The sequence below is a fragment of the Eleutherodactylus coqui genome, chromosome 7 (genome assembly GCF_035609145.1).
Source record: "Eleutherodactylus coqui strain aEleCoq1 chromosome 7, aEleCoq1.hap1, whole genome shotgun sequence".
In the NCBI taxonomy this organism is placed as follows: domain Eukaryota; kingdom Metazoa; phylum Chordata; class Amphibia; order Anura; family Eleutherodactylidae; genus Eleutherodactylus; species Eleutherodactylus coqui.
Window position 1 is genome coordinate 218,866,187 of NC_089843.1, and position 25,493 is coordinate 218,891,679.

The 25,493-nt window shown below is 47.3% G+C and overlaps 1 protein-coding gene across 1 annotated transcript in view; it reads left to right on the plus strand.

Moving 5' to 3' along the window:
• LOC136573598 (vomeronasal type-2 receptor 26-like) overlaps positions 1-25,493 on the plus strand; it is a 115,274-nt gene that overhangs the window by 14,531 nt on the left and 75,250 nt on the right. Inside the window, exon 2 of the mRNA XM_066574869.1 lies at positions 21,271-21,407. Within this exon, the coding sequence (XP_066430966.1) occupies positions 21,271-21,407 (137 nt within the window). The remainder of the gene's footprint in view (positions 1-21,270; positions 21,408-25,493) is intronic.

Here is a 25,493-nt window from a genome sequence, read left to right on the forward strand (position 1 = left end):
ACCCAAGGTGCCATAAGTTACATAGCAATGGGAAATCCATGTGTCCCCAAAAACTTCCTTCTATGTAGGTGTCAGATAGCAGAACACCGCAATGGGGGAAGTCTTCTGCACCCTACCCAAGTCATTCAGTGTATTTGTGGCACATAGCTAAAACATTGCAATGGAAAATCTCTGTACACCCACAGCATAGGCGAGCCCATGCAACCCACAGTATTAAATATTAATAAATCAGAGTGCCCAAACATGGCAGAGTTTCACCTTGCCTAGGACCTCGGCCTCTGCCCACACCTCTGCCCGATTCATTCGGTGTACATGTCAGATAGCAGAACACCGCAATGGGAAAGCCTTCTGCGCCCTACCCAAGTCATTCAGTGTATTTGTGGCACATAGCTAAAACATTGCAATGGAAAATCTCTGTACACCCACAGAATAGGTGAGCCCTTGCAACCCACAGTATTAAATATTAATAAATCAGAGTGCCCAAACATGGCAGAGTTTCACCTTGCCTAGGACCTCGGCCTCTGCCCACACCTCTGCCCGATTCATTCTGTGTACATGTCAGATAGCAGAACACCGCAATGGGAAAGCCTTCTGCGCCCTACCCAAGTCATTCAGTGTATTTTTGCCACATAGCTAAAACAGCGCAATGGGAAATCTTTGTGCACCCACAGCATAGGCGAGCCCATGAAACCCAAGAAAAGTATTAAACATGCACCCTACCCAAGTCATTCAGGGTATTTGTGCCAGATAACTGAACACTGCGCTGGGCAACCTTTGTGCACCCACAGCATAGGCGAACCCATGAAACCCAAAGACAGTATTACACATGAAGAAATATGAGTGCCCAAACATGGCAAAGTTTTACCTGGCCCAGGACCTCAGCGTCGGCCCACACTTCTGCCCAACTCATTCAGTGTATTTGTGCCAGATAGCTGAACACAGTTATGGGAAACATTTGTGCACCCACAGTTTAGGCAGACCCCTGAAACATTTCTGTTGCAAGAGTAGAGACGAACCCCTTAAACCTTCCTGTAGCAAGAGTTTAGGTGAACCCTGGAAACAATCTGTAGCAAGATTATAGGCAGACCCATGCAACTTTTCTGTAGCAAGAGTATAGGCGAACCCCGGAAACATTTCTGTAGCAAGAGTATAGGCGAACCCCTCAAACCGTTCAGTAGCAAGAGTATGGGCAGACCCCGGAAACATTTCTGTAGCAAGAGTTTAGGCGAACCCCCTCAAACCTTCTTGTAGCAAGAGTATAGGCGAACCCCTGTAACTTTTCTGAAGCAAGAGTATAGGCAGACCCCTGAAACTTTTCTGTAGCAAGAGTATAGGTGAAACCCCTCAAACATTTCAGTAGCAAGTGTATAGGTGGACCCTTGAAACATTTCTGTAGCAAGAGAATAGGCGAACCCCTGAAACTTTTCTGTAGCAAGAGTATAGGTGAACCCCTCAAAATGTTCAGTAGAAAGACAATGGGCAGACCCCAGAAACATTTCTGTAGCAAGAGTATAGGTGAACCCCTGAAACTTTTCTGTAGCAAGAGTATAGACGAACCCCTGAAACTTTTCTGTAGCAAGAGTATAGGTGAACCCCTCAAACCTTCCGGTAGCAAGAGTATGGGCCGACCCTCAAAACCTTTAAGTAGCAAGACTATGGGCGGACCCCGGAAACATTTCTGTAGCAAGAGTATAGGCGAACCCCTAAAACCTTTCTGCAGCAAGAGTATAGGCAAAACCCTGAAACTTTTCTGTAGCAAGAGTATAGGCGAACCCCTCAAACCTTCCTGTAGCAAGTGTATAGGCAAACCCCTCAAACCTTCCTGTAGCAAGAGTATAGGCAAACCCCTCAACTCTTTCAGTAGTAAGAGTATGGGCGGACCCCTCAAAATTTTCAGTATCAAGACTATGGGAGGATCACGGAAACATTTCTGTAGCAAGAGTATAGGCGAACTCCTGAAACGTTTCTGTAGCAAGAAAATAGGAGAACCCTGAAACCTTTTGTGTAGCAAGAGTATAGGCAAACCCCACAAGCCTTTTTAGTATCAAGACTATGGGCGGACCCCGGAAACATTTCTGTAGTAAGTGTTTGGGCCGACCCTCAAAACCTTTAAGTAGCAAGACTATGGGCGGACCCCAGAAACATTTCTGTAGCAAGAGTATAGGCGAACCCCTGAAACCTTTCTGTAGCAAGAGTATAGGCGAAACCCTGAAACTTTTCTGTAGCAAGAGTATAGGCAAACCCCTCAAACCTTCCTGTAGCAAGTGTATAGGTGAACCCCTCAAACCTTCCTGTAGCAAGAGTGTAGGTAAACCCCTCAACCCTTTCAGTAGTAAGAGTATGGGCGGACCCCTCAAAAATTTCAGTAGCAAGACTATGGGAGGACCCTGGAAACATTTCAGTAGCAAGAGTATAGGCGAACTCCTGAAACCTTTCTGTAGCAAGAGTATAGGAGAACCCTGGAAACTTTTTCTGCAGCAAGAGTATAGGGGAACCCCTGAAACTTTTCTGTAGCAAGAGTATAGGCGAACCCCTCAAACCTTTCAGTAGCAAGAGTATGGGCGAACTCCTCAAACAATTCTATAGCAAGAGTATGGGAGGACCCCTCAAACCCTTCAGTAGGAAGTGTATAGGTGGACCCCAGAAACATTTCTGTAGCAAGAGTATAGGTAAACCCTTGAAACTTTTCAGTAGCAAGACTATGGGTGGACCGCTGAAACTTTTCTGTAGCAAGAGTATAGGCGAACCCCTAAAACCTTTCAGTAGCAAGAGTATGGGCGGACCCCAGAAACATTTTTGCAGCAAGAGTATTGGCGAACCCCCCAAACCTTTTTGTAGCAAGAGTATAGGCGAACCCCGGAAACATTTCTGTAGCAAGAGTATAGGCGAACCCCTGAAACATTTCTGTACCAAGAGTATAGGCGAACACCTGAAAAAATTTGTTTACCAGGAGTGTAGACGAAGCCCGGAAAAATTACTTTGCTAAGAGTATAGGCGAACACCTGAAAAAATTTGTTTACCAGGAGTGTAGACGAAGCCCGGAAAAATTACTTTGCTAAGAGTATAGGCGAATGCCTGAAAAATTGGTGTACCAAGAGTACAAGTGTACCTCTGAAAAATTGGTTTACCCCGAGGGCAGGTGAAACCCATAAGCATTTTTTAAAGATACAGGTTGTTGTTACTTAATTTGTAGCAGAGCCTGGAGGCAGGGCTCCGAAAAAATTGAGTTTAGCATAGGCTCTTGGGCTGCAGAAAAATTGGCAGTTTAGCGTGATGCTATGCTGTTTTAGGAAGAGGAGTAAGATCCGAAAGGGATAGACCAAGCTACTTCTCCCATTTTTGGGGGTTAGAGAGAGGATGCATATTTCTCTTGTTACAGCTAAAAGAATCTTTAGAATCTGCTGCTTTACACAGGTGGAGAAGAGAAGTCTGGGGAAATCCAGCCTTTATTCATCTTTATGAGTGTAAGCATGTCGGCGCTCGCAGTTGACAGGTGGGTATGCTTATCTGTGATGATCCCTCCAGCTGCAGTAAACACCCCCTCTGAAAAGACGCTAGCGGCAGGGCAGGCCAGCACCTGCAGGGCGTACAGCGCAAGTTCGTGCCACGTTTTCAGCTTTAACACCCAATAGTTGTATGGAGCAGAGGCATCACGGAGGACGGTGGTACGATCGGCTATGTACTCCGTCACCATCTTTTACAGTGCTCCCTCCGACCCAGCCTTGACTGAGGAGTGGTGATACAGTCTTGCTGGGGAGCCATAAAACTGGCAAAGGCCTTGGACAGTGTTCGCCTACCTGCGCTGGATATGCTGCCTGATCTCCGCGCTTCCCCTGCTACTTGGCACTCTGAACTGCATCTTCTGCTGCTAGCGCTGTCAGATGGGAACTTTAGCATCACTTTTTCCACCAGGGCCCTCTGGTATTGCATCACTCTCATACCCCTTTCTTCTTCGGGAATGAGAGTGAAAAGGTTCTCCTTATACTGTGTGTCTAGAAGGATGTACACCCAGTAATCTGTGTTGGCCAGATGCGTTTAATGTGAGGGTCACGGGAAAGGCAGCCTAACATGCAGTCAGCCATGTGTGCCAGGGGCCCAGTACGCAACACATCGCTGTCCTCACTAGGAGGATGACTTTCAGGATCCTCCTCCTCTTCAGCCCATACAAGCTGAACAGATGAGAGGCAAGCAGCATGGGTACCCTCTGCAGTGTGGCCAGCAGTCTCTCCCCCCCTCCTCCTCCTCCCCCTCCCACTTTAAAACACACTGAGATATAGACATGAGGGTGGTCTGGCTATCAAGTGGCATACTGTCATCCCCCGTCTCCTCTTCTAACCGCAAAGCGTCAGCCTTTATGCTTTGCAGTGAACTTCTCAGCAGGCAAAGCAGCAGGACAGTAACTCTGATGATGGCCGCATCGCTGCTAACCATTTGGGTACACTCCTCAAAGTCTCTGAGGACCTGGGAGATCCATGCCCACTCCTCTGTAAAGAACTGCGGAGGCTGACTACCACTCCCTTGCCCATGTTGAAGCTGGTATTCCAGAATTGCTCTACGCTGCTCGTACAGCCTGGCCAACGTGTGCAGCGTAGAATTCCAGAGTGTGGGCACGTCGAACAGCAACCAGTGCTCTGGCAGCTGAAACCGACGTTGCAATGTCCTGAGGGTGGCAGCATCTGTGGTGGACTTGTGGAAATGTGCACAGACGCAGCGCATCTTGCCGAGCAGGTCAGAGAAGTGGGGGTCGTTTTTCAGAAAGCGCTGAATTACCAGATGTAAGAAGTGGGCCAAGCATGGCACGTGTGTGAGGCTGCCAAGCTGTAGAGCCACCACCAGGTTACGGCCGTTGTCACACACAACCATGCCCGGTTGGAGGCTCAGCAGCGAAAGCCAGAGGTCGGTCTGCTCTATCAGACCCTGCAACGACTCAGGCGCCGTGTGCCTCTTGTCACCTCAGCTAATTAGTTTCAGCACGGCTTGCTGACGCTTGCCCACCATTGTGCTGCCGCGCACTACCAACTGCTGGTGACGTGCTCACACTTCTAAATTGAGAGGTGGAGGTGGCGGAGGAGGAAGGTGGTTTGGAGGTGGCATAATAAGCCGCAGATACCAGCACCAAGGTAGGACCCATTATTCTTGGTGTGAGTAGCACGTGAGCGGTCCAAGCCTCCACCAAGTTCACCCAATGTGTCGTCAGGGAAATATAGTGGCCCTGCCCGCGAGTACTTGTCCATCTGTCCGTGGTAAGTGGACCTTCCCAGTAACTGTGTTGGTGAGGGCACTGTTAATGTTGCGGGAGACGTGCTGGTGTAGGGCGGGGATGGCACACCGGGTAAATAGTGGCAACTGGGGACCGAGTAGCGCAGGACCACCATCACCATCATGTTTTTGAAAGCCTCCGTTTCCACAAGCCTGTACGGCAGCATCTCCAGGCGGATTAATTTAGCAATGTGCACGTTTAAAGCTTGTGCATGCGGGTGTGTGGCGGCATATTTCCGCTCTCACTACAACGCTTGTGTTAGCGACAGCTGAATGCTGCGCTCAGACACATTGCTGGATGAAGTGGAGGACCGTGGATGTGAGAATGGAGGTGAGGGTGTGGGTGCAGGCTGGAAGGCGCTCGTGCCTGTTTCCTGGGAGGTGGATTGAATCTGTGTGGCAGGTTGTGGCACAGGGGAAGAGGCAGTGGTGTGACCCGGATGCGGTGAATGGCCTTCATCCCACCTTGTGGGGTGCTTGTCCATTATATGCCTGTGCATTCTGGTGGTGGTGAGGCAGGTAGTGGTGGCTCCCTGGCTGATCTTGGTTTGGCACAGAGTGCACACCACTGTTTGTTGATCTTTCGCTCTCTCACTAAAAAATATCCACAACTTTGAACACCTATCCCTTTCCATGGAAGCTTGCCACGAGGGGGTGCTGTGGGCCTTTCCCCCTGGTCACTCCACTGCCTCTTCCAACCTGTCCTGCTGATGCACTTGCCTCCCCCTTTGAAGCCCTGTCCTCCATAGGCTTAGCAAACCTGGTGGGGTCAGTCACCCCATCGTCCAGCTGCTCTTCCTCCGAATCCTCTGTGCGCTCCTCCCTCGGACTTACTGCCCTTACTACTACCTCACTGATAGACAACTGTGTCTCATCATCCTCATCCACAAAAAGCTTTTGAGACAGTTTCCAGAAGTTCCCAGCCTCATCACCCGGACTCCGGGAACTTTTCAAATGGCATCAGTCACGACAAACTCCTCAGGTGAGAGAGGAACTGTTTTTTTCTACTTAGGGCAGGGACCCCAGAACAGTTCCTGGGAGTCTGCCTGCACAGAATATGTCATTTTCATGGAGTGAGGAGGCTGGGAGGAAGCAGCCAGAGGGTTCAGAGGTGCAGTCCCTAGGCCGGGAGTAGTGGACTGCGTAGAAGACTGGGTGTTTGATACATTGCTGGATGCGTTTTCTGCCATCCTCACTTGGACGCCTGCATCCACGTCCTCGACCCTTACTCCTACTTCTCATCATGTCGGATTAAGGATAGAGCAGGGCCCAAATATATTACCCCACTATACAGAGCTGAGTACTGTGGCTAATTCACCGCACACAGAGACTTGCTCTATGCTGTGACCGGAAAAAATTAAAACACTGTCTTGCACTGATACCTAGGGGTCATTTACTGCTCACAGTGAATTGTAGATAAGAGAGGCTGTATGGAGTGGCAAAAAACTATAAAGCCAGTGGATAATGCTGATAACTGCGGCTACTTCACCGCACCCAAGGAAAGAGTATTGTGGGACGCTCTGCACAGGGGCAGAAAGCTATACAGCCAGTGGACAGTGCTGATAACTTCAGCTACTTCACCCAACACAGAAAATGGTATCTGTGAAATGCTGTTCTGCAGTGGCCCAGGAAATATTAGAGTAATGTGTTTAGCGATGAGACCTCTGCCTGTTGCACTTCACACATAGAACGGTATAGCTGAAATGATCTGCAGTGGCCCAGGAAAAAGTTGCGTACTATTTATCAATGAGACCTCTGCCTAATGCACTGCACACATAGAACGGTATAGCTGAAATAATCTGTAGTGGCCCAGGAAATATTTGAGTACTGCATTTAGCAATGAGACCTCTGCCTAATGCACTGCACACAGAGAATAGTATAGCTGAAATGGCCTGCACAGGCCTAGATGCTTAAAAAAAAATTGGTGTACTGCCGCTCCCAGCCAGCCACAACATTAATGCACACAATGAGGAGAAGCCCTAAGAAGGACTGTGGGGGTTCTTGAAGAGAGGATCCTGACTATAACACTTTCCCCTCAACAGCCTTTTCCCTAAACTCTGCGTAATGCACTGCAGACTGAGAATGCTATAGCTGTAATGCTCTGCATAGGGCTAGATGCTTTAAAAAAAAGGGGTGCACTACTGCTCCCAGCCAGCCACAACTGTAATGCTCACGATGAGGAGTAGCCCTAAGAAGGACCATTGGGGTTCTTGATGAGAGGATCCTATGCTAACATTATCCCTGTATAAGCATCAGCACTTTCCCTAGCCACTGCCAGCATGTGTGTGAGGCGAGCCGCAGGCAGGACCAGTTTAAGTACACGGCGGTCACCTGATCGGCCCAGCCACTCAGTGCTGTAGGCATGCAGAGGCCTCACAGCAGGAAGTGGTAATACCTTCCCGCATGTTTGTTGGCTAGAAAATGGCGCTAAACATGCAGGGAAGGGAAATGAATTTGACTCGAGTACCGCGTGGTGTTCGTCTCGAGTAACGAGCATCTCAAGTACCCCAATACTCGAATGAGTATCAAGCTCAGACGAGTGTGTTCGCTCATCTCTAGTATTGACCAAAAGTTACCAATAAAATAAAACACAAAATGTCACAAAAAAGTAAAAGCATTAAAAGTTTATCACTACACACGCTAAATTTGAAAATGAGGCTGTGTCCTGAAGTCCAAAATATGCTGCGCTCCTGAGGGGTTAAACTAGAGATGAGGGCGGAGTGAAGAATGGAGGAACAGGGGTATTTAGAGAGGGGGCAGGCTACAATGGTGTTTGGAGACTTGGACTGTAGGGAAGCTTGGGTCAATGGATAAGGAGTTCCATGTGTTAGAAATCAAATCTTGTTAAAGGAAAAGTACAAAATAATTGACACAGAAGATGGCTACTTGATCACAGAATGGCCACGCATAGGATAGAACACAGAGTCATATTCACTTCCCTAACAAATGCATAAAACTGTATAGCAAACCTGAGAAATGTGCTGCGGGGTCACTACTCTTGTCTCCCATCACTGGGGTAGGGAACTTACATTTGACCAAGTACAACATCTACAAGAAGATTACTTGGGTTCCTCCAGGTTTTCTAGTTTAGTCTCCGCCTAGAATTCATAAATTTCCTGATGGGTTAAAACTAGAGATGAGCGAGCACCAAAATGCTCAGGTGCTCGTTGCTCGAATCGAACTTTCCGCGATGCTCGAGCGTTCGTTTCGAGTAAAAAAAAAGACACAGGCAGATACAACTTCCCTATGGGAAGTCCGTGTGCACTCACAGCATGGGTGGCTCTCTGGAACCTACCGGCGGTACATAAATAAGTCCCTTTGCAGTGCCCCGCACAGCTGAGCTAACGTCAGATAAAACACAGGTGGCCTTTGGCCCACACTGCATGCCTCAGTCAGACTGGGTTTTTTTTATAAATAGTCACAGGCAGGTACAACTCCGCAATGGGAATTCCGTGTGCACCCACAGCATGGGTGGGTCCCTGAAACCCATCGGCGGTACATAAATAAATCCCATTGCAGTGCCCTGCACAGCAGAGCTAAAGTCACATTAAATACAGGTGGGCTTTGGCCCACACTGCATGCCCGGTCAGACTGGGTTTTTTTATAAATAGACACAGGCAGGTACAATTCCCCTATGGGAAGTCTGTGTGGACCCACAGCATGGGTGGATCCCAGGAAGCCACCGGCGGTACATAAATAAATCCCATTGCAGTGCCCTGCACAGCAGAGCTAACGTCAGATTAAATACAGGTGGCCTTTGGCCCACACTGCATGTCCCAGTCAGACTGCGTTTTTTTATAAATAGACACAGGCAGGTACAACTCTGCAATGGGAATTCCATGTGCACCCACAGCATGGGTGGGTCCCAGGTAGCCGCCAGCGAAACATAAAGAAATCCCATTGCAGTGCCCCGGATAGCTGAGCTAACATCAGATAAAATGCAGGTTGGCTTCAGCCCACACTGCATGCCCTTGTCAGACTATTTTTTTTTTTTTAATAAGTCACAGGCAGGTACAACTCCGCCATGGGAATTCCGTGTGCACCCACAGCATGGGTGGGTCCCAGGAAGCCGCCGGCGAAACATAAAGAAATCCTATTGCAGTGCCCTGGATAGCTGAGCTAACGTCAGATAAAATACAGGTTGGCTTCGGCCCATACTCCATGCCCCAGTCGGACTGTTTTGTTTTTTTTAATAATAGTCACAGGCAGGTACAACTCAGCTACGGGAATTCTGTGTGCACCTACAGCACGGGTGGCTCACTGGAACCCACCGACGGTACATTACTATATCCCTTTGCAGTGCCCCGGATAGCAGAGCCAACGTCACATAAAATACAGGTGGGCTTCGGCCCACACAGCATGGCCCAGTCACACAGTTTTGGTTTTTTTGGGGGTCGGATACGTAGAACACCGCGATGTGAAATCTTAGCCATACTATGCACAGACCCCTGTAGTATTCCTGTAGCAAACAGATAAGCTGACCCCAATAACAGTTATGTTGCAGAAGTCTAGGTAGACCCCAGTAACATTTCTGTAGTTACAGTATAGACAGACCCCAGTAACATTTTAGTTGCAGCAGTATAGACTGACCCCAGTTACATTTATGTAGCTGCGGTATTGGCAGACCCCTGTAACATTTCTGCAGCTGAAGTATAGACAGACCCCTATAACGTTAATGCAGTTACGATCCTCTCCTTTGGTCCAAACAGGTTTCTCCGATAACTGTGGTAACACGAGAGAAAATACATGATGCGCATTGCTGACCCCCTAACCCCAAGTGGGAGGAGGAGGTGACATTACAAGGCGAAGACAGCATGACCAGGACCCGCCATAGTCTGTGTGGGAACCACGTTAGCGGGCCCAGGTTCAGGCTGGGTTCCGGGCCTCCACCGTGGATTTTGCCTCTATGGGCAAAATCAAACCTTCAGATCCGCATAACAGCCAATGGACCAAAGTAAAGCCACAGAATAAAAGTGGAAATATGGAAAGGCTTCATTCATATGTTTTGTGTTGACCATTGCAAAGTGTTAGCAATGCTAGTTTCTGGCTATACCACTCATCTTTGTCAGGAATTACCAAAGATGATCACAAGTAAAGGCCTCTTCCAACAGTCCAAAATCAGACCGGGAGTATGTGGCTCTCAGCTGGCCTGCTTTCACCAACGATAGGTGCCTGCTGCTACTCTGTCCACAGCCCAGCACGGATGCTGTGTTCGAGATTCGGCTCTCTTCTTACCTCAGCATGACACTACACTATGTTAGTATTATTTGCTCCAACAAGATGGAAGCCACAATTGCTCTACCGCTCGGCTGAATGCTTCAGCTAGGGATAATCGAATAGCACCCCAGTTGTATTTCTTTGGTTTTCAGAAATGTGCCCAGGATTAAGAGGGGGGGGGGGGCGGATGCATTCCTATTGTGCCGGTTAAGGTGAAATTCTTGGACTGCCGCAAGAAGGACCAAAGCTTTACCATTTGCCAAGAATGCTTGCATTGTTGGAGGAGGAGGGGGAGGGTTTAAAGGAGGTGGCATTACAAGGCCAAGACAGCATGACCAGGACCCGCTATAGTCTGTGTGGGAACCATGTTAGTGAGCCCAGGTTGAGGCTGGGTTCCGCGCCTCCACCTTGAATTGTGCCTCCATGGGCAAAATCAAACCTTCAGATGCGAAGAAGAGGCAATGGACCACAGTGAAGCCTCAGAAGAAAAGTGGAAGCGACAACAGCAATGTGGTAAAGCTAGTATTTTCTGAGTCAGGAGGGGCATTTGATAGCAATGAAAAGGAGATTGTAGGAACTAAAAGTTGGAACTCCTCCTCCTCTTAATCAGAGATATGAAAAGCCTTCATTCACATGTTTTCTGTTGACCATTTCAAAGTGTTAGCAATGCAAGTTTCTGGCTATACCACTCATCTTTGTCAGGAATCCTATTGTGCCGTTTTAGGTGAAAATCTTGGGCTGCCGCAACAGGGACCAAAGCTAGCCATTTGCCCAGAATGTATTCATTGTTGGAGGAGGAGGAGGAGGGGGAGGCTTCAGAGGAGGTGGCATTACAAGGCCAATACACCATGACCAGGACCCGCAATAGTCTGTGTGTGCAGCGTGTTATAGACAGACCCAGTAACATTTCATTTGTAACAGTAGGGACAGACCCCAGTAACATTTCATTAGCAGCAGTATAGACAGTCCCCAGTAACATTTCAGTAGTAGTAATAGTATAGACAGACCCCTTTAACATTTCCGTAGTAACACTAGGCAGAGACCTCAGTAACATTTTAGTTCCAGCAGTTCATACATACCCCACTAATATTTCAGTAGCAACAGTAGGGACAGACCCCAGTAACTTTTCAGTTCCAGCAGTTCAGTCAGACCCCACTAACATTTCAGTAGCAACAGTAGGGACAGACCCCAGTAACATTTTATTTGCAGCAGTATGGACAGACCCCAGTAACATTTCAGTAGCAACAGTAGGGACAGACCCCAGTACCATTTCATTTGCAGCAGTATAGACAGACCCCACTAACATTTCAATAGCAACAGTAGGGACAGACCCCAGTAACATCTCTTTTGCAGCACTATTGACAGACCCCAGTAACATTTCATTTACAGCAGTATAGACAAAATCTAGTAACATTTCAGTTGTAACAGTATAGACAGACCCCAGTAAAATTTCTGTAGTAACAGTAGGGACAGTACCCTGTAACATTTCATTTGCAGCAGTATAGACAGACCCCAGTAACATTTTAGCAGTAGAAACAGTATAGACAGACCCCTTTAACATTTCCATAGAACAATAGGCAGAGACCCCAGTAACATTTCAGTTCCAGCAGTTCAGACAGACCCCACTAACATTTCAGTAGCAACAGTAGGGACAGACCCCAGTAACATTTCAGTTCCAGCAGTTCAGACAGACCCCACTAACATTTCAGTAGCAACAGTAGGGACAGACCCCAGTAACATTTCATTTGCAGCAGTAGGGACAGACCCCAGTAACATTTCATTTACAGCAGTATAGACAAAACCCAGTAACATTTCAGTTGTAACAGTATAGACAGACCCCAGTAACATTTCAGTAGTAACACTATAGACATACCCCAGTAACATTTCAGTAGTAACAGTAGCGGGAGACCCCAGTAACATTTCATTTGCAGCAGTATGACAGACCCCAGTAACATTTCAGTAGCAACAGTAGGGACAGACCCCAGTACCATTTCATTTGCAGCAGTATAGACAGACCCCACTAACATTTCAATAGCAACAGTAGAGACAGACCCCAGTAACATTTCTTTTGCAGCACTATTGACAGACCCCAGTAACATTTCATTTACAGCAGTATAGACAAAATCTAGTAACATTTCAGTTGTAACAGTAAAGACAGACCCCAGTAACATCCCAGTAGTAACAGTAGGGACAGAACCCAGTAACATTTCATTTGCAGCAGTATAGACAGACCCCAGTAACATTTTAGCAGTAGAAACAGTATAGACAGACCCCTTTAATATTTCCATAGTAACACTAGGCAGAGACCCGAGTAACATTTCAGTTCCAGCAGTTCAGACAGACCCCACTAACATTTCAGTAGCAACAGTAGGGACAGACCCCAGTAACATTTCAGTTCCAGCAGTTCAGACAGACCCCACTAACATTTCAGTAGCAACAGTAGGGACAGACCCCAGTAACATTTCATTTGCAGCAGTAGGACAGACCCCAGTAACATTTCAGTTGCAACAATAGGGACAGACCCCAGTAACATTTCATTTGCAGCAGTATGGACAGACCCCAGTAACATTTCATTTACAGCAGTATAGACAAAACCCAGTAACATTTCAGTTGTAACAGTATAGACAGACCCCAGTAACATTTCAGTAGTAACACTATAGACATACCCCTGTAACATTTCAGTAGTAACAGTAGCGGGAGACCCCAGTAACATTTCATTTGCAGCAGTATAGACAGACCCCAGTAACATTTCAGTAGTAACAGTAGGGAGAGACCCCAGTAACATTTCATTTGCAGCAGTATAGACTGTCCCCAGTAACATTTCAGTAGTAGTAACAGTATAGACAGACCCCTTTAACATTTCCGTAGTAACACTAGGCAGAGACCCCAGTAACATTTCAGTTCCAGCAGTTCAGACAGACTCCACTAATATTTCAGTAGCAACAGTAGGGACAGACCCCAGTAACTTTTCAGTTCCAGCAGTTCAGACAGACCCCACTAACATTTCAGTAGCGACAGTAGAGACAGACCCCAGTTACATTTTATTTGCAGCAGTACAGACAGACCCCAGTAACATTTCAGTAGCAACAGTAGGACAGACCCCAGTAACATTTCATTTGCAGAAGTATAGACAGACCCCAGTAACATTTCAGTAGCAAAAGTAGGGACAGACCACAGTAACATTTCATTTGCAGCAGTATTGACAGACCCCAGTAGCATTTCATTTACAGCAGTATAAACAAAATCTAGTAACATTTCAGTTGTAGCAGTATAGACAGACCCAGTAACATTTCTGTAGTAATAGTAGGAACAGGCCCCAGTAACATTTCATTTGCAGCAGTATAGACAGACTCCCGTAACATTTCAGTAGTAGTAACAGTATAGACAGACCCCTTTAACATTTCCAAAGTAACACTAGGCAGAGACCCCAGTAACATTTCAGTAGCCACAGTAGGGACAGACCCCAGTAACATTTCATTTGAAGCAGTATAGACAGACCCAAGTAACATTTCATTTACAGCAGTATAGACATACCCCAGTAACATTTCAGTAGTAACAGTATAGGCAGAGCCCAGGAAAATTTCAGTAGCAGCAGTGTAGGCAGACCTCAGTAACATTACAGGAGCAGAAGTATAGGCAGACCGAAGTAACCTTTCTGTCGCAGAAGTATAGGCAGACCCATGTAGCATTACTGTGGCAGAAGTATAGGCAGGCAGACACTTGTGACATTTCTGTAGCAAGAGTGTAGGCCGACCCCAGACACACTGGTGTACCATGAGTGTAGGCGAAGGCCAGAAAAATTACTTGGATTACAGTGTAGGCGAGGGCCCAAAAAATTGCTGTACCAACAGTAGAAATGATCCCCAGAAAAATTGCTCAACCGAGAGGGCAGGTGAAACCCATTAATATTTCAGCTTACTGTGTCTTAATTTGTAACAGAGCCTGGAGGCAGCCCTGTTACAAACATTGGTTCATGTTGAAGTTTCAATGCTTCAGTTTCAGAAAAATTGGCAGTTCAGCATGATGACAGAATATTTCAGGAGGAGGAGCAGGAGGAGGACTAATATCATACACCGATTGACAAAAGGTAAATGTCCCTTTTTTAACGGTGATAGAGAAGAGTGCTTTTATCTGTGGTTGCAGCGAAAAAATTGTTCAGGTAACGCTGCACTCCGCTGGTGGAGAAGAGAAGTCTGGGGAAATCCAGGCTTTGATCTTCTTCATGAGTGAAAGCATGTCGGCACTGTCGGTTGACAAGCGGGTACGCTTATCTGTGATGATTCCCCCAGCTGCACTAAACACCCTTTCTGACAAGATGCTAGCGGCAGGGCAAGCAAGCACCTCCAGGGCATACAGCGCGAGTTCGTGCCACGTGTCCAGCTTTGACATGCAGTAGTTGTACGGAGCAGAGGCGTCACGGAGGATGGTGGTACGATCAGCTACGTACTCCCTCACCATCTTTTTACAGTGCTCCCTCCGACTCAGCCTTGACTGGGGAGTGGTGACACAGTCTTGCTGGGGAGCCATAAAGCTGGCAAAGGCCTTGGAGAGTGTTCCGCTGCCTGCGCTGAACATGCTGCCTGATCTCCGCGCCTCCCCGGCTACTTGGCCCTCGGAACTGCGCCTTCTGCCGCTAGCGCTGTCAGATGGGAAGTTTACCATCAGTTTGTCCACCAGGGCCCTGTGGTATAGCATCGCTCTCGAACCCCTTTCCTCTTTGGGAATGAGAGTGGAAAGGTTCTCCTTATACCGTGGGTCGAGCAGTGTGTACACCCAGTCATCTGTAGTGGCCAGAATGCATCTAACGCGAGGGTCACGAGAAAGGCATCCTAACATGAAGTCAGCCATGTGTGCCAGGGTATCTGTACGCAACACATCGCTGTCCTCACTAGGAAGATCACTTTCTGGATCCTCCTTCTCCTCCACAGGCCATGCACGCTGAACAGATGAGAGGCAAGCAGGATGGGTACCTTCTGCAGTGGGCCCAGCAGTCTCTTCCCCCTCCTCTTCCTCAGGCTCTTCTCCCTCCTCCTCCTCCTCCTCCAAAACGCACTGAGATATAGACATGAGGGTGTTCTGACTATCCAGCGATATACTGTCTTCCCCTGTCTCCTGTTCTGACCGCAAAGTGTCAGCCTTTATGCTTTGCAGGGTACTTCTCAACAGGCATAGCAGAGGAATGGTGACGCTAATGATTGCAGCATCGCCGCTCACCATCTGGGTAGACTCCTCAAAGTTTCCAAGGACCTGGCAGATGTCTGCCAACCAGGCCCACTCCTCTGTAAAGAATTGAGGAGGCTGACTCCCACTATGCCGCCCATGTTGTTATTGGTAATCCACTATAGCTCTACGCTGCTCATACAGCCTGGCCAACATGTGCAGCGTAGAGTTCCACTGTGTGGGCACGTCGCACAGCAGTCGGTGCACTGGCAGATTAAAGCAATGTTGCAGGGTCCGCAGGGTGGCAGCGTCCGTGTTGGACTTGCAGAAATGTGCGCTGACCTGGCGCACCTTGCCGAGGAGGTCTGACAAGTGTGGGTAGTTTTTCAGAAACCACTGAACCACCAAATTAAAGACGTAGGCCAGGCATGGCACGTGCAATAGGCTGCCGAGCTGCAGAGCCGCCACCAGGTTACGGCCGTTGTCACACACGAGCATGCCCGGTTGGAGGCTCAGCGGCGAAAGCCAGCAGTCGGTCTGCTCTATCAGACCATGCAACAGTTCGTGGGCCATGTGCCTCTTCTCTCCTAAGCTGATTAGTTTCAGCACGGCCTGCTGACGCTTGCCCACCGCTATGCTGTCACGCCACACTGACTGCTGGCGACGTGCTGCTGACACATCTTAATTGTGAGGTAGAGGTTGCACAGGAGGAGGAGGAGGGGGAAGGTTTAGTGGAGGTGGCATACAGTGCCGCAGATACCTGCACTGAGCTGGGGCCCGCTATTCTGGGGGTGGGTAGGACTGAGCGGTCCCAGGCTCTGACTCGGTCCCAGACTCCACTGAATTCACCCAATGTGCCGTCAGGGAGATATAGCGGCCCTGCCCGCCTGTGCTTGTCCACGTGTCCGTTGTTAAGTGGACCTTCCCAGTAACCGCGTTGGTGAGGGCACGTAGAATAATGCGGTAGACTTGGTCATGCAGGGCTGGGACGGCATACCTTAAAAAATAGTGGCGAATGGGGACCGAGAAGCTCGGGGCCGCCGCCGCCATCATGTTTTTGAAAGCCTCCGTTTCCACAAGCCTGTATGGCAGCATCTCCAGGCTGATCAATTTGGCGATGTGCACGTTTAAAGGTTGATCTTGGCGTGACAAAGGTTGCACACCACTGTTCATCGGTCGTCCGCGCTCTCAGTGAAAAAATGCCACACTTTTGAGCACTTTGGCCTCTGCGCGGTGGCTTGGCGCAAGGGGGTGCTTTGGGAATCCCTTGGGGGATTATTCGTTCTGGGCCTGCCTCTACACCTGCCCACCCCACTGCCTCTTCCAACCTGTCCTGCTGCTGCACTTGCCTCCCCCTCTGAAGACCTGTCCTCCATTGGCTTAGCAAACCAGGTGGGGTCAGTCACCTCATCGTCCAGCGGCTCTTCCTCCGAATCCTCTGTGCGCTCCTTCCTCGGACTTACTGCCCTTACTACTACCTCGCTAATAGACAACTGTGTCTCATCATAATCATCGACCTCCCCACCTCCTGAAAGCTTTTGAGACAGTTGCCTGAAGTCCCCAGCCTCATCACTCGAACCTCGGGTACTTTCCAAAGGTTGGGCATCGGTCACGACAAATTCCTCAGGTGAGAGAGAAACCATTTTTTCCCAGTCAGCGCAGGGGCACGAAAACAGCTCCTGGGATCCGGCCTGCTCATCCGAATGTGTCATTTTCATGGAGTGAGGAGGCTGAGAGGAAGGAGGAGCAGCAGCAAGAGGATTCAGAGTTGCAGCAGTGGACGGCGTAGAAGACAGGTTGCTGGAGACACTGCTGGGTGCTGTTTCTGCCATCCACGACAGGACCTGCTCACACTGCTCATTTTGTAATAAAGGTCTACGACGTGGACCCAAAAATTGTGATATGAAGCTGGGGACCCCAGAAACTTTCCTCTCACCTAATCCCGCAGCAGCCGGCTGTGATTCACCTGGACCAGGAACTCGGCCTATACCCACACCCTCACTTGGAACTCCGCGTCCTCGCCCTCGTCCACATCCACGTCCTCTAGCCCTACCCCTACCCCTCAGCATGGTGGATTACGAATAGTGCAGACACAGAGCGGTGTAAAAAATGTTTGAATTGTTATTGGCGTGCAGTTGAAGTGAGACAGCGCTTAAGTAACACAAACTGCAGCCAGTAAAAAAAATTATTGGGAAGACTGCAAGCACGCCTAGCTGTGCAATATGCAATACTGATACACCTGAGCTCACACCAGCCACGCAGTGAAATGCAGAGAGTCACAGCTAGCCGTAAGGATTTTCCTTTCTTTTTTTTTTTTGTAATTATTGTGCAATGCAATGCAGGCTAAAGTGCGCCAATCTGAGTTTCCCTGTATGGGGGTCTGTCACCGTGCGTGCAGTTTACAGTAGACACACAGCAGTGTAAAAAATGTTTGAATTCTTATTGGCGTGCAGTTGAAGTGAGACAGCGCTTATGTAACGCAAACTGTAGCCAGGAAAAAAATTATTCCGAATACTGCAAGCACGCCTAGCTGTGCAATATGCAATACTGATACACCGGAGCTCACACCAGCCATGCAGTGAAATGCAGAGAGTCACAGCTAGCCGTAAGGATTTTTAATTTTTTTTGGTAATTTTTGTTCAATGCAATGCAGGCTATAGTGCACCAATGTGAGTTTCCCTGTATGGGGGTCTGTCACCATGCGTGCAGTTTATAGCAGACACACAGCAGTGTAAAAAATGTTTGAATTCTAATTGGCGTGCAGTTGGAGTGAGACAGCGCTTATGTAACGCAAACTGTAGCCAGGAAAGAAATTATTCAGAAGACTGCAAGCACGCCTAGCTGTGCAATATCTAATACTGATACACCTGAACTCACACCAGCCACGCAGTGAAATGCAGAGAGTCACAGCTAGCCTTAGGGTGCATTCAGATGATCGTATATCGGCTGGGTTTTCACGCCCAGCCGATATACGGCGTCCCTCTCTGCAGGGGGAGGAAGCTGGAAGAGCCGGAGCAGTGCACTGAGCTCTCGACTCCTCTCCACCCCCTCTCCGCCCCTTGCCACTATTTGCAATGGGAGGGGGCGGAACGGGGCGGAGCTACACCCATGAACTTAGCTCCGCCGCTGTCCCGCCTCTCCTCATTGAAAATAGTGCAGGGGGGGTGGAGAGGCTCCCGCCTCTTCCAGCCTCCTCCCCCTGCAGAGAGAGACGCCGTATATCGGCTGGGCATGAAAACCCAGCCGATATACGGTCGTGTGAATGCACCCTTAAGGAGTTTCTTTTTTTTGGGGTAATTTTTTGTGCAATGCAATGCAATGCAGGCTATATTGCGCCAATATGAGTTTCCCTGTATGGGGGTCTGTCACCGTGTGTGCAGTTTACAGCAGACACACAGCAGTGTAAAAAATGTTTGAATTCTTATTGGCGTGCAGTTGGAGTGAGACAGCGCTTATGTAATGCAAACTGTAGCCAGGAAAAAAATAATTCAGAAGACTCCAAGCACGCCTAGCTGTGCAATATGCAATACTGATACATCGGAGCTCACACCAGCCATGCAGTGAAATGCAAAGAGTCACAGCTAGCCGTAAGGATTTTATGGGGGGTTTTTTGGTAATTTTTGTGCAATGCAATGCAGGCTATATTGCGCCAATGTGAGTTTCCCTGTATGGGGGTCTGTCATCGTGCGTGCAATTGACAGCAGACACACAGCGGTGTAAAAAATTTTTGATTTCTTATTGGCGTGCAGTTGGAGTGAGACAGCGCTTATGTAACGCAAACTGCAGCCAGGAAAATTGTTTTTCGGAAGACTGCAAGCACGCTTAGCTGTGCAACAATGAGGTACTACAACTACCAGCAGCCACGGAGTTAAATGCACACGGTCACAGATAGCCCTAAACAGGTGTTTTTTTGGGGTACTTGTTGACAGGATTCTACAGTAGCACTGTCCCTGCCTCACCAATACTGCCCCTATACTCTGTATAATTGGCTGCAGACTGAGAACGCAATAGTCTGCAGAGCCCAAGATGAAAGAAAAAATTTGGTGCAAAGCTGCTCCTAGCAGCAACAACAGTAATTCACGCGGTAAGATGTGGCCCTAAGAAGGACCGTTGGGGTTCTTCTAGACAGGATTCCACACTACCCACTGTCCCTGCCTGACCAATACTGCCCCTATACTACGTAGTACAGACTGCAGCCTGAGAACGCTATAGCCGGCACGTCCGATATAAAAAAAAGAAAAAAAATGTGCAAAACTGCTCCCTGCAGCCACAACACTAATGCACACGGTGAGATGTGGCCCTAAGAAGGACTGTTGGGGCTCTTGAAGACGCCAACACTCTAACTATAGCAGCAGCAACCTCCCTAATATCTGCCAGCGTGTGTCTGAGGCGAGCAGCGAGCGGCAGAGATTTAAATACTCGGGGTCACCTGATCTCATCAGCCACTCACAGCAGGGGGCTGGGATAGGGCTGGAACCTCACTGGAGGAAGTTGTAATGCCTTCCCTGCATGTCTATTGGCCAGAAAATGGCGCAAAAATTTCAGGGAAGGAAATGTAATTGACTCGAGTAAGGCGTGGTGCTCGTCTCGAATGACGAATATCTCGAACACCCTAATACTCGAACAAGCATCAAGCTGGGACGAGTATGCTCACTCATCTCTAGTTAAAACTCTTTATCTAGTTACCAGACAACCCCCTTTAATAGGGCTGCTTGTATTAAAATAATAAACTGATCTATACTTATGTCCACACTAGGATGCAGCGCTGCAGCCCCGCTAGGGTCCTCATGTTTGCCTGATAGCTGCCATCATCAGGAGTCAGGTGACTACTGCAGCCAATCAGAGGCTACATTGCGACCGCTCATTCTTTTGGCATCGGTGCTCACATCCTGGGCATCATGATGCCAGGAGTTCGGGAACGTGGTGCTATGGCCTTTGATTTGCTGCAGCAGTCACCTGATTTCATGGGACATCAAATGTTGGGACCAAAGCGGGGCTGCAGTGCTGGATACCGGCGGCGATGGAGGAGGAAGTGTAGCTTAGCTAATTATTTTAATACAGGCAGCCCTATTGAGGGGATGGCGGGGTGTCCGGAAACCAGATAATGTCTATAATTGTCTTAATATAAAACTGCCCGGTGTCATGTGTGTCCTTTAGAGTGAACATTAGATTGTCAGCTTCGCCGGTGAGAGGGGTTAATGTGAGTGATGACAATCCTGGTACAGCGCTGTGGAATATGCTTAGAAAGAAAGGATCTGTATAACACAAGGACGGCTGACAATGGTTATTTCTGTGTCTTCATCTTGTTCTGCATTTATCTGTTGTAAAGCCGGTTCAGGCCACAATCATCGGGGAGCGGATCCAGAATGATGTGTGCTGAGAGAGGGCAATGTAAAATATATCCCATCATACTGTATAAAAAGAGGGGAGATGATAGCAGTCAGCATAATGTCACTGATCCTGTCAGCTCTCTGTGTCACTGCTGTTCTTGCTGCTTCCACTTATCATGAATGACTTATAATACTATATACTTCCTCTTCCTCATCATCCCATTCCTACAAGGAGATGTTTAGTCTCATTATTATATTGGTTCTTCCATGGCTTCCTGTAACACAATTATTCTGTGATCTCAAGATAAGAAAATTTAATGACTCAAAGATAAAACAATACAGGGATGGAGACCTCATCATTGGTGGCTTGTTGACACTAACCACAACTACGAAGCGTGTAGATGAACCAGAGGATTATGTCATGAGTGTATACGGTACAGGGTAAGTCACAGTTTCATCTACATATTATACATGAGAAGAGGGGTGAGAATAGTGTAACGGCTGCAGATGTCACTTCACCGATCTACTGATACAGTACAAGTTTCTATATATGCTATTCCCAGTAATGAATGATCAGGGTTATGGGGGTCCAGAATTGCCAAATATTCGTAAATTCATAGAAAATACATAAAAATAGAGAAGTTTTCCAGTGTCCATAAAAACTGGTGTATCTATGATATATTTGAGGTTGGAGGAAGTTGGTTCTTGTGGTTATCATATTATAGGTCATAGTAAATGCTGCTGATGTATTCATGTCACTATTCTGAGCCATAGACACATATTACTTATACTCTTTACTTCTCATTATGGTTTATCAGTTTGCCCATAACAATGTTGGGAGTTTCTGATTTTTGTTCATTTTGAGCAGAATAAGCTAAAAAATTCCGGCTGACACCGTAATGTGTCTGATCTCAGAGGGTTTAATGTAGACAGTAGAGATTAGCTTTGGCACTGGGAATATACTATGGATGAAACAGTAATAACCAAGATCCAAGAAGCTTTATTGGTTGCCGATCGGGTATCTCCACAGTCCCCTTAAAGCAAATGAAGCACTAGTAACACGGCATTCTGTCTCCTCCTTACTTAGGGGGTGCATTAACCCTACAGTGAGGAGGAATGGAGACACATGACCCCCATAACTTGTAATTTTGGCACAACGCCTTTAACAGAAACAGCTGAGTAGGAGGCTTCAAACTGGGTGAGGAGCAGCCAAACTGTGCTACAAAGTTGAGGTGGTAGAAGACTGTTTCATGTCACAGGTCATACACCATGGCAAGCAGTGTGTTAGGGAGAGCAGCTAAGGAGGGGACAGTTAGACAGGCCAGTTAGGTCTGCATTTGTCAAGGCACACCCTGAAGTAATGGGGATGACAGCAGGTGATGAATGTGTCTGTATATGGTCTTATATAGGTGCCTTCACACCATGCAGAATTGTTCCACAAGACACAGCTATAGATAGAGCTTAATTTGCTGCTGCAGATTTCTGCTCAATAGCCCACATATATACATGGTGGTTTTCATGCCGGATCTTCTGTATCTCTAGGTTACTCTTGCAGAATATTTCCGCACTGTGTGAAAGCACCCTATTAACACCTTAGTGATCACCCATACATGTTTTCACATCCTGGGCTTTATTCTACAGGGCCATAGACATGCGTTGGCCTTGTAGGATTACAAACATAGCTACATCTTGCTCATGGCGATCAGCTCCTTTGTTACTACTAGCAGTCAGGTACTTAGTGCAGCATAGGGTGTCTACCGAGGTAATAAATGACCCTGTAAATTCTGGGTCTAACCCTCTTACATCAGATCTAAACACAATTTAGTACTCCTCATATATTTCGATGCGCAGGGTGATTCCCTGTTCCCTCGATTGCATCATATTCTACACAGGCATTTTGTGCTCGCTGCTATTAAGGTTACATCAACACTGTCAGTCAAACAAAAAAAATGGAATCATATATGTACGTGATCCAGGAACACATCCAGGCAAGGTGGAGCGCACACTGCGTTCAACCTCAGAGAAATGCAAGTCATCCAGCGGCTGACACCGGTGACATCACTGAGCGACCAGGGGACGCAGCCCCAGTGCTGGGTGGATATCTAGGGTGGAACGCACGCTGCGCTCCACCACAGAGAGACGTTTGTCTCTCGACATGCAGCGGCTGACACCGGTGACATCACTGAGCGACCAGGTGACGCAGCCCCAGTGCTGGGTGGATATCTAGGGTGGAACGCACGCTGCGCTCCACCACAGAGAGACGTTTGTCTCTCGACATGCAGCGGCCGACCCTGGTGATGTCACCAAGCAACCAGGAGGCACGGTCGACATGCCAGAGGAGATGTGAGCAAACACTACATAAATACAGGTACATGGTTTAATAAAAACATGCTTGAAAAAGGCCTCACAGCAGGCCGAAACGCGTTGCAACAGCTTGTCAGTTTTACCTGCATTGACATTTGTATATGTCTCGTTTCTGTTTCTTTTGAAATTATTTTGTCCTGTCTGTAACAATAAACATCGTGCTAGATCAAGCAAGCCTGGAGAAACTTTTCGGGAGGATCCAATTGGATAGCAGATACCCAAGATTATTAAATCTATGCGTTCCTTTACATCTATGAGGGGTCTCCTTCAAGTAAGCAATTTCTCTTTCTGCATCTAGAATTTCACCCAGGGTTTTTGTGTAGCGGAGGTCCCAACTTTGGTTTTTATTAAGTTACCCTCACCTTTTGTTGTTTGTGGGGCTAACCAACAGTGGTACATTACTGTCAATGAACTACCACTGACTAGTACTTTCCAATGTATGACTCCTGATGATACCATTAATTTCGCTGAAACGTGTGCAGGGTCAAATATGTTTTAGCATATAACCAGCTACAGAGGGAGGTCCAGCCATTCTTAGTGTGTTCCCCCCCTCCTCCCTTCTTTTCTTTTGTGTTTTTGGTTTCTTTTAGGTTTATGCGTTGCTTGATATTAATGTCATCACTATTAGTTATGATCAGGTCCTGATTTTTAATTAGAATTATTAAGTCATATTTTATTATCCCTTCAGTGATACTTCATTCATATATATAAATCACTGTGGCAATAAGGCTCTTGAGCAAATAGGACCTTATCACTGGAAGGCCTTAGGACTAAAATAAACTTTATTGATATTATAATTTATTAAAAACCACTAACCTTGAGGGAGGTGGTTAAACTAAACAGACATACAATTACAGACAAGGACACAAATATCAATCGTCAAAAGGACGAGATAAAGGGTAGATTATTATTGGGGAAAGGTATATTGATATATAAAGCACCAATTTTTCTATATGAGAAACAAAGGCAAACAAAATGTCCGCTTGGTGGCAACCAAATTTCTATGCCAAAAATGGGCAAATAGTTATATCGTGTGGACACTATGCTGATAATACGTGTCCAAAAATAAGAAAAAATACCCCAGTCATAAAATATGTAATATGATGCGATTTGTGGGCTGTGCTTATTGCTTCCACCAATAGTTTAAACCCTTATTACTTTACCATTTGGGTCTATACATGACACTACTGAGTGTGTTCTATGACAATCCAATACTTTTTGTTATTGATTAGCCACTGCGCGTAAGATAGTCTAGAGCCATGGTCACAGGACGAATAACCTGCTAATAATGCAGAGCTGAATGAATTTCAATCAGGACTGCAGATATATGATTGATTAGGATTAAGCGTCTGATCATCCACATTATTCAAAGGATTAGACGCCTGATCGTCGCCGCGTTTCCACAGTGTCCCATGCCACAAGGCACTGCTTCATCAGGACGAATACGGTAAGTTTTGATTAGTTGTCAGAAAATTATTGACAACAGTTGTCAATGACACCAAGAGTAGGAACAGTAAATTGTAAATCGTTCCAATATTACTGTTCAATAGTAGCTGTAATATCATACAGTCTGCACCAGGGGGCAGCAGAGCACTAGATTAGGTGATTATACTGATACTAAACGTTGCACTAGCTAGCCAATACTCGAGGCAGCAAAGCCCAAACGGGCAGCACCTCACTCAGACAGACCTATACTTTGCAGTTATCAGCCCTCCTGGCACCTCACCGCGTCAGGGGTTACTTAGGCACAAACAGAGCTATTCTTGATATCATAATCACCTGTGCTCTGCTACACTGTGCTTTCAATAACCACAGTCATCCTCCAACAGGGAAATCCATATACAGGTTATATAGGCAGTGGGCTTTTTCCCAAAAATTGGGAAAAACTACTATATTTGGGCTGCCTGTGACCGTCTTCAGTTTACTGCGTGTCTGCTGGGGGTAGTAGTCGCTAATTAATACCCAGCCTTGCGCATAATTTTTTTCTGGCTGCACTGTGCTTTCAATAACCACAGTCATCCTCCAACAGGGAAATCCATATACAGGTTATATAGGCAGTGGGCTTTTTCCCAAAAATTGGAAAAAAATACTATATTTGGGCTGCCTGTGACTGTCTTCAGTTTACTGCGTGTCTGCTGGGGGTAGTAGTCGCTAATTAATACC